Below are 15,000 nucleotides of genomic sequence, written 5' to 3' on the forward strand. Positions count from 1 at the left end.
GTTTCCATCAATCAAATTCAATCAGGGCTTTGATTGGTCCGGGGCTGTAGTAGAAGATATTACTCATATTGTTACGCATTGGGATTGAATCCAGAACCATGTAGTTGGGAAGTAAACTTAACCACGCCTGCGCGTAATGTGAAGAAAGGTAATGTGAAGAAAACTAAAGTATGCGGAAATAATTTCGTTCACTAAAGTTATGCTTATACAGTGTGTTCAGCCTAAATTCGACAGTTTGTATAAAAAGAGAAGAAAGAAAAATGTCTCATCGAAAGATAAAAGTATTTGAAAGAATCAAAACATCAGCAAGATTATAGTTGAGAGATAACAGTTTACTCGGAGTAGCGGCCTTCGGCTTCTGTCATGGCCTGAACACAGCTCCGGAACCTTGCGCATGCGTTTCTCACTGTGTCTCTAGGAACATCGATCATTTCGTTGATTTCGGCCACCAGCTCGGCCTTGGTGTTGCTGGTAGAATGCTCGGTGTCTTTCTCAACCGCGGCTCCCCCTCACACATAGTAGCGCATGGGTTTACATTGAGGGAATTAGGAGGCTAGAAATCGGGGCTAATGAAGTCGTAGAAAGGTACGGAAAGGAGCTCGATCCTGCTGCTACACATATGACCTTCCAGCAGCAACTCTCTCTAGCCTGGGATTGATCACAATCTCCAGCAGCTTCACATTAGTCGTCTGAATAGAGCCTAAGGCCCTGTTCAAAAACGTGGAGCAGCATGACGTCACCTTCACTGGAAACATACCCAAAGACCATTACGGTTTGAGAGAATTTGCTTTTCATGGTGTCCATGTCATGTCCTATAGCTCTTACAATGTTTACAATGTTTACAAAATACTGAGCAGCAGTCATCGGGCCAACATTTTGATAGCCGGCGCGAATCACCATCGTACAGGTAACTTTTTCCCAATATTCAGATGGCTTCCAGTCCTCCATGTCATGTAACTTTTTCTCCACTACAACTTTAATCGTTGTACTCTTCAGCGCCGTTAACTGTTCACCAATACATCAAGCTAATCCTGAGAAAAGGAGACATAAAAGTCATCAAATTTAGCCCGACCACCCAGTGTATAGACACACACACGTACACGTATAGACTCATACGCAGACACGCACATATACACAATATATATATATATGTATATACATATACACACACGCGCACATACGCACATACGCGCACACACACACACACACACACACACACACACACACACACACACACACACACACACACACACACACACATGATATCGACAAATATAGGACCTGGTTGAAACGCAAGTGTTGATATGATGTATTATAAAGTATTAAGATCAGTGCTGCAGCATGACCACAGTTCAGCGACAGAAACCAGTAAACGAATCCAACAAAAATATTCCCTCTACTCTTTTACACCTTTACTCTTTGTTCCTTTTCTAGTCATTGACTGTGGTCATGCCTGAGCACAGACATTGGTCTTACTTTCTATTTATTTAATTTCTATGGTGATCTTTCCTTGGATGGTTTTGGATATCGCCGTCGTCATTTGTATTTCTTAGCGTAACGTAAGTTCACCTGGAATCACAGGTAAAAGGATGTCTATGTGTGTTTTTTTAATAAATCTACATTTATGTGATGGGAACCAGCAGGTTGAATTGTATACTAGAATTGCATATGCTGGCACGGTAATGCGCCATTTCTCGCATTTGATCTTCAAAATAGGAGAGGTTGCTCTAAAGACGCCAAACTCTATATCTTCAGTTCGGTATTCGTGCTTATCTTCACATATGGTCAGGAATATTGCATAATATTCGAAAGATTTCGATCATGAATACAAGCAGCCGAAATGGGATTCTTCTGAAAGATCTCTGGAGTAATGTTATTTGACGGGGTGCGTAGTTCGGAAATCAGGGAGTTTCTCCAGGCGAAGCCACTACTTCTCTGCACTGAGAGGTCGCAGGTCTAGTACTACGGACATCTGATTAGAATGTCGCAGGAAAAAATCTCAAAATGGATTCTTCGAGCCGCGACTGTAGAAGATGTAGCAGTAGTGTCAGAACATGATGATTAAAAAATATCCATAATCTCAGTTGGTCATGTTTGGGAATTCAGCTGGAAAGTCTAATGACGGTTGCTTCAACGGGACATCTTGGAAGAAGTGCCTGAAGACAGTAACCCGACGGCACTCCACCCAGACATAGTGGAGGGAGAAGATGAATGAATGGATGCATTTACATCTTTGAGGTGTAAATGTGAACATAAACATGTTAGGTTTTTAGGTAAAATATTGAATAATTGCTGCCCTTTGAATCCTAAACTGTTAAAGCATCGAGTGTTACTCTAGCTGGATCAGGCAGACCTTTTTTCACCATGCAGTGTCGTCCAGTTTTGGAGTTGGTATAGCTTTCAGACCCTAGGTTTGGTGTTAGAGTTTCCAAGATTAATCTACATATTTATAAAGGTAACTGCAAACCTTTCATGTTTTCGTTCTAGGGAGTAGATCATCGGTTCTTTTAGCTTCTCCCAGTTGCTTATCTGTTGTACAATCTTCCCGGTATAACAGCGTCTGATTGACCCAAGATCCGCCGTTTGTTTAACACTTTGTGGTAACCATAATTGGGAGCAGTAATCGAAGCGTCTTGGTTTTTAAAAATCTTTTCTTTGTTCTGAATCATCTCAGAATCCACCCAGCTTGTCCCCCGCATATTGTTGCCATCTTTGTAATATGCACATGGAATAATATTTCATTTACTCTTTTATACTCTTTTACTTGTTTCAGTCATTTGACTGCGGCCATGCTGGAGCACCACCTTTAGTCGAGCACATCGACCTCAGGACTTATTCTTTGTAAGCCTACTACTTATTCTATCAGTTTCTTTTGCCGAACCGCTAAGTTATGGGGACGTAAACACACCAGCATCGGTTGTCAAGCGATGTTGGGGGAACAAACACAGACACACAAACATATACACACACACATATATATATATATATATATATATATATATATATATATATATATATATATATATATATATATATATATATATATATATATATATATATATATATATACATATATATATATACATATATACGACGGGCTTCTTTCAGTTTCCGTCTACCAAATCCACTCACAAGGCTTTGGTCGGGCCGAGGCCATAGTAGAAGACACTTGCCAAAGGTGCCACGCAGTGGGACTGAACCCAGAACCATGTGGCTGGTAAGCAAGCTACTTACCACAAAGCCATTCATATTCACTCCTGCAACCTCTACCTTTATTCTGTGTATTCTGATTGCAGTCTGTTCGTTTGAAGAATTCCAGCATTGAAGTGATGTTTTGACGCACGCACACGCGCGCGTGTTCACATCGTCACGCACGCCTGACAAGTGCATACACACATGTATATGCTTGTCTTGCTTGACAACTCTCAATTGAAATTCCTGTTGCTTTCTAAGAAAGACAAACTCCAGTTAAGGGTAAACTCAGGGAAAAATTTGACACGTATAAAATTTTAAAAAAATGTGGCGTATCTATATCCTAAGGCTCCGCCTGCAATGAATGGATAACGTGAAAAATAATAATGATAATACAATTAAACCTTGGGAGAGGCATTATGCCGGTAATAAACACACGCACTGGTTCAGTCCTTTATTAATTTATATAGTTTTTTGTTAAATTATTTCATTGCACTCTTGCAATCTCTTCAGTAACTTGTCTCTCCACTTCCATTTATTTTGAATATATTGAGATTGCAAGAGTGCAATGAAATAATTTAACAAAAAACTATATAAATTAATAAAGGACTGAACCAGTGCGTGTGTTTATTACCGGCATAATGCCTCTCCCAAGGTTTAATTGTATTTCTTTCAACACACGTATCCACATCAAGAATCTTGCACACGAAATACACATACGAAAATAATAATGATAATATTTACATGCATATAAATACGTATATGTAAATCATGTACAGTATTTTTGATAAACTTATCTTTTTCTCTCACTATGACATTTAATCTGTGGACAAACCAGAAGAGCTTCGATTCTTCAAAGAGAACAGAGTCTGACGAATATCAGCAGTTGAAGACGATGTGATTGCTGAGGAATGTTAAATATATACGAAACAGCTGAAGTTTTTTGTGCCATTAGTACAGATGATATGTACCAAACATGTGTGTCTAACCAAACATGTACAATGTACCAATAGACTTTTTATCCAAAACGTTATGTATCGACGGATATAAGCAACTCGTCTATATGTAATATATATCCGTCGAAAGAAATACTGGCCCAGATCTAGGTTTTCTTTCCACGAACATATTTTATCTACAAACAAGTTGTTTTCGTCCACATATACATTTAGTTATATATATATAGGCGTAGGAGTGGCTGTGTGGTAAATAGCTTGCTTACCAACCACATGGTCCCGGGTTCAGTCCCACTGCGTGGCATCTTGGGCAAGTGTATTCTACTATAGCCTCGGGCCGACCAAAGCCTTGTGAGTGGATTTGGTAGACGGAAACTGAAAGAAGCCTGTTGTATATATGTATATATATATGTATGTGTTTGTGTGTCTGTATTTGTCCCCCCAACATCGCTTGACAACCGATGCTGGTGTGTTTATGTCCGCGTAACTTAGCGGTTCGGCAAAAGAGACCGATAGAATAAGTACTAGGCTTCTAAAGAATAAGTCCTGGGGTCGATTTGCTCGACTAAAGGTGGTGCTCCAGCATGGCCACAGTCAAAAGACTGAAGCAAGTAAAAGAATACAAGAGTAAAAGATATATATATATATATATATATATATATATATATATATATATATATATATATATACACATATTCTGTAGCACAGCATAGCAATGAAACGTAACACTGTTAACGAACCAATAATTTAACTAAATATTTGATTATTAAACATACTAAACATACATTAACAAGCGCACTGTGTTGGTAATTTTGTTATTACGTTCGTGCGCGCGCACACGCGTGTATACATGCACAGACATACACATACACATATATATGTATGTATATATATATATATATATATATATATATATATATATATATATATATATATATATATACATATATATATATATATATATATATACATATATATATATATATATATATATATATATATATATATATATACATATATATATATATATATATGTGTGTGTGTGTGTGTGTGTGTGTGTGTGTATATATTCACGCACATATATATATACGTATGTAAATTTGTATGTTTGTGCATGTGTGCGTGTGTATTAGGCAATCTTTAACCTCGTTGTCGGGGTTCAACAGCAAAATACTTTTCATAAAAACAAAATACAAAACAAAGATTTTTGGGAGTTATTTTTGTTGAAGTTTCCCCAAACTGTTTTTCCATTGTCTTTATTTCGCTTTTATTTCGGTTCTATTTCAGTTTTATATCAGTTTTTATTTATTTGATTATTTTTCATTCAGTTTTAAGTTCCAAAATGAAAACGGCTGCTGTTTGTTCTTCTTTTCTTCCTTTCACTGGTCGAGGCATAAAAAGGCCTCGTTTTGAGTGGGAGTCGTGATGTTGTAGCGTTCAATGCCTTCATCTTTCCCCGCTCACCAAAACAACAAAAATACACACACACACACACGCGCGCGCACACACACACACACACACACACACACACACACACACACACACACACACACACACACACACACACACACAAACAAACAAGGACACAAACAAACAAGGACACAAACAAACAAGGACACAAACAAACAAAAGAAGCATTAGTTACACATGTGATGTGAAATGGTTTCAATCGAGAATGGAAAATGTGACGCTGCCTCGACTGCTTGGAAATATGTCTTTACATATAATTTCTTATAGTTTCTCGTTTGATTTTTAAAAAATCATGTTTTCTTTAATATGTAGGCACAAGACCCTTGAGGTTAATAAAATATGGAATGTGTGTATATGTGTGTGTGTGTGAGTGAGATTTAATGATGTTCATGCTTAACTGCGCTCGCAAACTTTGTGATGTGTTTCTATAATTTGTGCCTTTCACACACAGAGAGCATTTTTTGTTTTGCGAACGCAAGGTGCAGTGTTGTTATTTTTTTTTGTTCAGAACTTACCGCCGCACCACTGCGCATGCACCAGAATAATAATGAATTGATGTTAAAATGATAATAATAATAATAATAATAATAATAATAATAATAATGTATATAATATTTTTGGTACAAAACCAATTTAGTTTTCTTTTTGTCCATATATATATATATATATATATATATATATATATATATATATATATATATACATATATGTGTGTATGTGTGTGTGTGTGTGTGTGTGTGTGTGTGTGTAGATATATTGAAACCAAGTGAAGTCATTAGAATCGACTCTAGTGTTTTACTGGTTCCATAGTTTCCAACCCTTCCTCGGAAAGAATAAAAGAATGTAAAACAAAAGATTGTTTCTTGGCTCTATTTGAGCACAGAATAATATTAATAACGATAAATAATAGTAATTATAGTGGTGGGGGTGGTAGTAGTCAATAATAATAATAATAATAATAGTCTTCATTTCTATCACTTTCTTATTTTCTTTCTTTTGTCTTGCCTTCCTCCTTCTTTTTCTCTGTCAATCTGATTATCTCTCACTCACTCTTCTCTATACCCGCGCTCTCACTTTAGTTCTCTCAGTTTGTCTGTCTGATGTCTGTATGTCTGCATGTCAATCTGTCTGTTTGTCTGTCTGTCTCTCTCTCCTGTCTCTTTCTCTGTCTCTTTCAATTTCCCCTTCTCTCTTTCTGCCTCTGTCACATTGTCTCTCTTTTCGTTATGTCTATCGCTGATGTGTGCCGCCAAGCCAACACAGCAAGGCCAGTAGAATCAGCTATTTAAGAGGGCTCGCCGGTAGCGAGCTGCGTCCGTATCCACCACGTTGATCTCAACGGTATCAATGTCTGAACAAGGATCCCCATGGTGGCTGAGTTCCCGGGAACTATCCATTTCCGAATCAACATCCACTTCAGCATCGACCGAAACCAATGTCAAGTCATCGAGACCCGACTGCTTCCGGTTGCAACTCGATGTAGCTGTGTGGTTACCCGGTTCTGTCGATTTCGAAGTTTTGCGCATCTCGTGATCCTCGTGCACTTTTCTCTGCATCTTTTTGTGTTTCATTCTCCTGTTCTGGAACCATGTTTTCACCTGCAAACAACAACACAGAAACTAATAAGGATGGTGATGGTGATGGTGAGGAATGATGGGGGTGAAGTGGGAAGTGCTAGTTTTTTTAGTGGTGATAGTGTTTGTTTTGTAGTGTGTTAGTAATACTTGTTATTTGTTGTTAACCATGAACAGCCCTGATTCGAATCGACTTTTCATAAAAGGCATTCCAATTGTGCCCATATTGACTAGTTTTTCAGGCTCAACGAATCTTGGTTTCAGGGGTTTCAAGATTTTATTTTTACATGGTTTGGTTGGAGTGAGGTAGAACATTGGCCTGATGTTAGAAGACTGTCTGATAAGGTGTTTGCTTCCTGATGGGATGTTGGGTAATGTTATTTGGGGTTATTATGTTTAGTATCTAAAATAATCGAATCCTAGATAAAATGTCACTCATGTGTTGTCAGTTTTGTTTTAACACCAGGATGTGTTGTTTGCATTGGAGTCATTCCTAGTAATGATGTTTGGGAATATGTTCGGTTATCATGCATCATAGCCTCGTGAGATAGTTGGTAAGGTGGATGCATGTATCTCTATGTTTATTATATTAATGTCATTCATGATGCTTGCATCTTTGTTGACTTTTGGCATTTCCAGTGTAATGTTGTGACCCATAAAATTCTAAAGTCGTTTTTGCTTTGTACAACATATAGAAGTGTATATAACTTATGAGGCTCACAGCATAGTTTGGTTTGTTCTATCATATCAACGTATAATTTATAATTAATGGCTTAATAAGTTAATTGCTTGGTGAGTTTTTGCAATGTGAGTATCTATGCCTGATGATGAAACGTGTCAATTTTGTATTACAGTATGGTTACGTATTTTTAATATTGTAGCGTGTACACTGGCTACGTCGGTTGTTGCTGGATATTGTGATTTGGAGTGAGTTAAGGTGACATTTTAGTACTCTGTGTTTTGAGTTGTGTAAATTTTCTGGTGCTTTAAGTTGGTGTCTAAGAATTTTGTCCTTTTCTATTTATCTATTTATGTATGCAGTGGAAGAAAATTTGGTGCTTTTGGTGACTTACCCTCGTTCAACCGCCATTCCAGTTCTGATCGTCTCATCTTTCTATGGTATGTAATATTGAGTTTAACAATAAGATTCTCTTTAAGACGGTAGCCATTAGTTTTAGTAGATCGAATGAGCGCATAGAGGTTTACCAATTGGATCATTTGGGGTAGGAGTAGGCAGATGTAGTAGCATTGTTGGTAGCATTGTATTAGGTATTACTGATTTTGTATAATCCGTAGGGTCATATTGTAGTAGTGGAGTATGTATAGCGGTGGTGGTAATGTTTTATTGTGGTGGTATTGGGTGTAGTGTAGTGTTTTCACTTGTATTTATTGACAATGTTGTTGCGTAGTGGTACCGTTGTAGTTGTTTAGCTCCTGGTCAACCCTGACCCAGTAAACCCACAGACAAAGGTTTTACAGTCATGTCCATCTCGACTTTATTCAGACATAGCATATCTAAAGCACCATTACTCTATGCATTTTCCTGTGTGTTTCTTTTAAAGAAGAAAATGTGTAATTTGAGAGGGTGTTGACTGCTGTTTCTAACAGATCAAGCAGCTACATAGACGCTTACTCGTTGGATCGGAGTGTTGCTGCTGTTGTTGTTTTGCCTCAAGTCTGCACTAAACGAGCAGACCTATGATCAAAGATATTCCAACCGTGACCATCTCATCTCATGTGCGCAGAGTGATGTAGGAGAATATTGTTATTGTTGTTGACGTTTAGTTGGTATATAATAGAATGATAGGTAAGGTTATGAATAATGGCGATGATGATGATGCTGGTGTTGGTAGTACTGATAGTTTCGATAATGAAGATAGTCGCAGTGATGATGATGGTGGTGATGGTGGTGATGGTGGAGGTGTTGGTTATGATGATGATGATGATGCTGAGGATGATGATAATGATGATAATGATGATAGACATACCTGGGTTTCCGACAAACTGAGCTGCGAAGCGAGTTCTACTCTCTCTGGTGTGGACAGGTACCGCTGGGCTTCGAACCTCTTCTCCAGGCCATTCAGCTGCTGGTCACTGAAGACAGTCCTAGCTTTCCTCCGTCTACACTGTTTTCCTCCGTTTACGTCATGTTGGAATAATGGCGGCAACGGGAACCCTGTAGTGGTAGGAGGAGGAGGAGGAGGAAGAGGAGAAAGAGAAAAGAAAGAGAGAGTGAGAAAGAATAATCAATTAGATAACGGTGATGGTTGTGGTTGTGATGATGGTGATGATGGCAGTGATAGTGGAGATGGTGGTATTGCTGGTGGCATTAGTAGTGGTCGTCGTTGTGGTGGAGGTGGTGGAGATTTATATCCCCGCTAGCGACATAAACAAGAGTGCGTTTTGCACCAGAGAGCCAATACAGGAGTTACTCCCATGGCATCTACCGCAGTATAGTTTGTTCTAACAGAACATCGACGTTTAAGTGGCGATAAACAATATTTGATGTGTCGTTCCATATATTTTTCAGAGTAAAGAGTGATTTGTGGAGATTTGGTTGATATTTCTAGCTTGCTGTGCGACCATATAGAAGATTGCTCGTGGCATTACTGGTTGTAGTAGTACTAATGGTTTTGGAGGTGGTAGTGATGGTCATTAGTGATACTTGTGACGATTGGCAAGGTAGTAGTTGTAATAATGTGGTGGGATTGGCGGTGTTGGTGGCAGTAATAAGGATGATGGTATTTTTGTAATTGTTATGGTAGCAGTTGTGAAGGTAGTGGCGACAGGGGTTTTGGTGGTAGTAGTACCAGGAATGTGTTTAATATGTAAAACTAGTCGGGTGGTGAGCAGGCAGAATCGTTAGTAAACCGGACCAAATGCTTTGACGCATTTCGTCTGTTTTTAGGTTCTGAGTTAAAATTCTGCCAAGGTCGACCTTGCCTTTCATCCTTTCGATATCGATAAAATTAGTACCAGTCGAGCACTGGGATCATTGTAATCGACTTAACCCCTCCCCCGAAATTGCTGGCCTTGTGACAAAATTTGAAACCAATATGTAAAATTGGTATATCCAATTATGTTACACCGTTAAATTGAATGGCTATTTAAGCAATGAGTTACTGGATGGTTAATGGGTTGGATGTGGTGCTGAAGAGGGAGTAAGAACTGAAACGTGCATGTACACACCCGTTACCTATTTTTCTGTCTTCTATCACATTGCTTACATATACGTATTCGTTTACGAAACGTCGTAACTTTCAGCACTGGCTCTAATTTCAATACAAAACTGTAGAAATAACTTTTAAAAATGATTTAATTCCACCACTAACACAGGTGGGGTACAGTATTAACTTATAAACCTTTAATATACTTGGTATATTATGGTTACATAATGGAATACGGTGTTCAAACCAGCAATTAATATGTTTGCGCTAGTTGCCAGGAATGTGTTTAATTTTGTAAAATCCACTTGTGTTACACCCACTAGCGTAGCTAGAGTGTGTGCCACCCGGGGTGGCCCTTCCTTTGTCGCCCTCGGACTCCATAAAAAAACACATATTGCCTACAGCAGACACAAAAGTGCCACCTCTTTAAAAGTGCTGCCCGGGGCGGACCGCCCCTACCGCCCCATCCAGCTACGCTAGTGGTTACATCACTACATCTGGTAGCTATTTAAGCAATGTTTTCGTGGATAGTTACTGAACCCATTAACCATGTAATGCTGCAGAAGGTGCTATAACTCCTGAAATACGCATGTACACCCGTTAGCTATTTTTCTGTTTTTGATCGCATTGTTTACATACACGTATTCGTATACGAAACGTTGTAACTTCCAGCGCTGGCTCTAATCTCTAAACAAAATCTCTAGAAATAACTTTAAATAGTGATGTTAATACTAGCTAATGCCTATTACCTCACGACCAGCAGATATTTTATCGGAAACGTTACAGACATGAGCATACTAATCCAATGTTATTTTCAGAACCGCTGAGCTTCGAACCTCTTCTCCAGGCTATTCAGCTGCTGGTCACTGAAGACAATCCTACCTTTCCTCCGTCTACACTGTTTCCCCCCTGTTTACGTTATGTATCGAAGACATTATCAAATTTATGCTTCTTGCGTCATTTGAAGGATATTTGGCTGCTATTTCTAGCAGGTCGAGACATTCTTATTTTGTATTGTTGACAGGTGTATGTATCTCTCTCTCTCTCTCTCTCTCTCTCTCTCTCTCTCTCTCTCTCTCTCTCTCTCTCTCTCTCTCTCTCTCTCTCTCTCTCTCGATATATATATATATATATATATATATATATATATATATATATATAGGAAAATGAAAAAAAGCCAGAATGCTGAACTGGAAGCATAATTTAATAAAGATTTTTTCTCACCGGTTTTCATTGCGAAGAAGCAAATTATCAAGAAGAAGGAGAATGAAAATGTTTTTTTACAAAGAAGTACAAAATTAAGAAAATAATATATAAAACAATAATATATAAAAAAATAAATATACCTATACATTATATTGTCTTTGAGCTTTTGTAGTTCAATAGTAGTTCATGTATAAATTGGTAGGAACAATAAGGATGCATGAGAGTTGAGAGTTTTGTTAGGTTTAAAAAAAGGGTTAAAAGTTTGTGTTAAGCAGGAAATGTGGTGTCAAAACAGGAAGTGTGTGTAAGGGGAGACAAGTGTTTTTAGTTAGAGTTATGAACTCTTCTGGCTGCACAAACACCCAGAAACATTTCCTAATCGCATCAACACAACTTTCATCATAGAATCACTTAAGTTCATTCTGACCAACAATAACTTCCTGTTTGCAGACACATACTTTCGCCAAAAATGTGGTATCGCGATGGGTACTAAAGCTGCACCAGTCCTTGCGAACCTCATAATGGGTTTTTTTGAATTAACACTATATGAAACCTCACGTCAGAAATTTGGACACCTTTTCCACATCTTTTTAATGGATAACTGGAAAAGATATTTGGATGATTGTTTCATCATATGGAATGAACCCTATGAAAAACTTCTAGAATTCAAATCCATTCTTAATAACATACATCCCAACATTCAATTCACTATGGAATTCAGCAAACATCATCTCCCTTTTCTTGATCTCTTAATCATAAAAACACCTAATAACCAAATCACAACCGACATCTACCACAAACCTACAGACTCACAACAATACCTCCTTTTTAGCTCATGCCACCCAAAACACACCAAGATAAATATCCCCTTTAATTTAGCTAAAAGAATTTGCACCATTGTCTCTGACCCAACCACTCGAGAAATACGCTTACAAGATCTCAAAAAAACACTGTTACAACGCCAATATCCCTCCACACTCATAGATCTTGGAATAAAACGTGCCAAGGAACTTGACAAAAACACACTAAAAACCAACCAACATAATAACACACCCAACCCCAAAATACTTCCATACATCTCCACCCATAACCCCAATAACATCGAAGCATTCACCACAATTAAACAAAACCTCCCCTTACTCACCACAGACCCGAAAATGAACAATATCATTAATACACACAAAGTCCTTAAATGCAAAAGGCAACACAAACCTTTGAAAACATTATTAACCAATTCCAAACTACATACACCACTTCCACCCCCATCAGTTAAAAAATGTGCACGCCCTAATTGTGGCACCTGCCCCTACCTACTTGAAGGCTCTGAATTTACCTTCAAACGAGGAACAAAGTTTAAAATTAAAACCAATTTCTCTTGTTCCTCGGGTAACCTCATTTATGTCCTTACTTGCGCAGGTTGCCAAAACTTCTATATCGGACAGACGAGCCTCCCATTACGTAGAAGAGTAGCTGTCCATAAGGAACAAATAAACCTCCCTCAATACCGCCAAATTCCACTCAGTGGCCACATAGACTCTTGCGCCAGAAACAAAAACCCTAAATTCATTATATTCCCTTTCTATCAATGTAAAGACAGAATCTCCACACAAGAAAGAATCAACAAGGAGAATCTTTTCATAGAGAAATTCCAACCATTTCTTAACACACACACACCCCTCAGTGACCTTATTTCTCTATGAACAGACACAAACTTCCTGTTGGAAAAAAAGAGTTCATAACTCTAACTAAAAACACTTGTCTCCCCTTACACACACTTCCTGTTTTGACACCACATTTCCTGCTTAACACAAACTTTTAACCCTTTTTTAAAACCTAACAAAACTCTCAACTCTCATGCATCCTTATTTTTCCTACCAATTTATACATGAACTACTATTGAACTACAAAAGCTCAAAGACAATATAATGTATGGGTATATTTATTTTTTTTTATATATTATTGTTTTATATATTATTTTCTTCATTTTGTACTTCTTTGTAAAAAAACATTTTCATTCTCCTTCTTCTTGATAATTTGCTTCTTCGCAATGAAAACCGGTTAGAAAAAATCTTTATTAAATTATGCTTCCAGTTCAGCATTCTGGCTTTTTTTCATTTTCCTATTATTTCTTCACGTGCGGTTAATACAACCCCACTATTTACTGACTTATATATATATATATATATATATATATATATATACACAGATATATATATACACACACACACATATATATATATCACACTAGGAAAAGAACTTCTCAAAAAATGTTATTAACATACTGATAAAAGATTTTGTAACATTTAAAAAAAAACAATTTTTTAAAAAACATCACCTTTACACTTCAAAACTGTATTAGGTAATTCTCATAGACTCTCTCTCTCACACACACACACAGACATGCGGGCGCGCGCGCGCACACACACACGTATACACTGATGCACAATTTCTTATCCTAAACCCTTGAGACACGATATATTTCGAAACTGAATTTTTTGGGATCTGGAAATGGCAGCACAGTATGCCCATAAGGTATATATCCTCAACTAGAAGTCGTGGTTCTGAAAAATAGCCTAGGTCATCCCCACCAACTTTGTAAGCAAAACTCTGATTTGTATGTGTCGATCGTAAGTTGAACTTAACTTTTCAGACCATAGAGGATACTATTACAGTGCATTTAGAGTATTTATACGTCTTGGTGAGTAGGACATGTTGAAGTTTTTGCTAACTTAGCAGAATTTTGGTTAGATTAGGATGATGTAAAACTACACATTAAACAAAACACCTACATACCAAACGCCTAGTGTTATGAATATTTACGCTGAGTGGGATAAAGACTATGAATAATATAATTTATTTGTATAGTAATAAACTGGTAAATGAATAGGAATAATGACAGACCATAAACTTAAAACACGAACAAGCTCAGATTAAGCTAAACGTATTTACGGAAACTTGTACCTAGCATGAAGATTCTTGAGAAGGGGTAACATCAATGTCGTCATCACTGTCATGGTAACCGTCATCTTCAAGTTGGTGTTAAGCCTTTGATGGACAGACAGGAACTGGAATCTCAAGTTCGCTTTTTAATTGAGTAAGTCGCCATAATCTCACACTCATTAATATATTCACCTAGTTTTATGCCAGCAATTAACTAATCACGCATTTTCACCATATTCTCTATGGGAATTCTTTTTCACTTGTATTCGCAATGCCATCAGCATCATCACAGCTAATCTCATACTTTATTCAACGCCATTTTAGTTATTTCTTCATTACTCAAGGAATGCACAAGTTCATCATTGTCGATGTTCAGCACCTCTTCGATCAGCGGCCTCTAAATTAGTTACATATTCAGTGGACACACTTTTGGCATAAACAATGAAGTCTAATATCTTCTCGCTAGTCACATAGAATCCTTCAAATTTCTTTTATCTA

General features: G+C 37.6%; 1 protein-coding gene across 1 annotated transcript in view; it reads right to left on the bottom strand.

The window, feature by feature from the left end:
• Positions 1 to 6,471: 6,471 nt before the first annotated feature.
• LOC106873819 (brain-specific homeobox protein homolog) overlaps positions 6,472 to 15,000 on the bottom strand; it is a 90,733-nt gene continuing 82,204 nt past the window's right edge. Inside the window, exons 3-4 of the mRNA XM_089338322.1 lie at positions 9,178 to 9,365; positions 6,472 to 7,213 (exon numbers count right to left, since the gene is read on the bottom strand). Of these exons, the coding sequence (XP_089194448.1) occupies positions 6,893 to 7,213; positions 9,178 to 9,365 (509 nt within the window). The 3' untranslated portion in view covers positions 6,472 to 6,892. The remainder of the gene's footprint in view (positions 7,214 to 9,177; positions 9,366 to 15,000) is intronic.

The sequence above is a fragment of the Octopus bimaculoides genome, chromosome 20, assembly GCF_046866305.1.
Source record: "Octopus bimaculoides isolate indiv1 chromosome 20, ASM4686630v1, whole genome shotgun sequence".
In the NCBI taxonomy this organism is placed as follows: domain Eukaryota; kingdom Metazoa; phylum Mollusca; class Cephalopoda; order Octopoda; family Octopodidae; genus Octopus; species Octopus bimaculoides.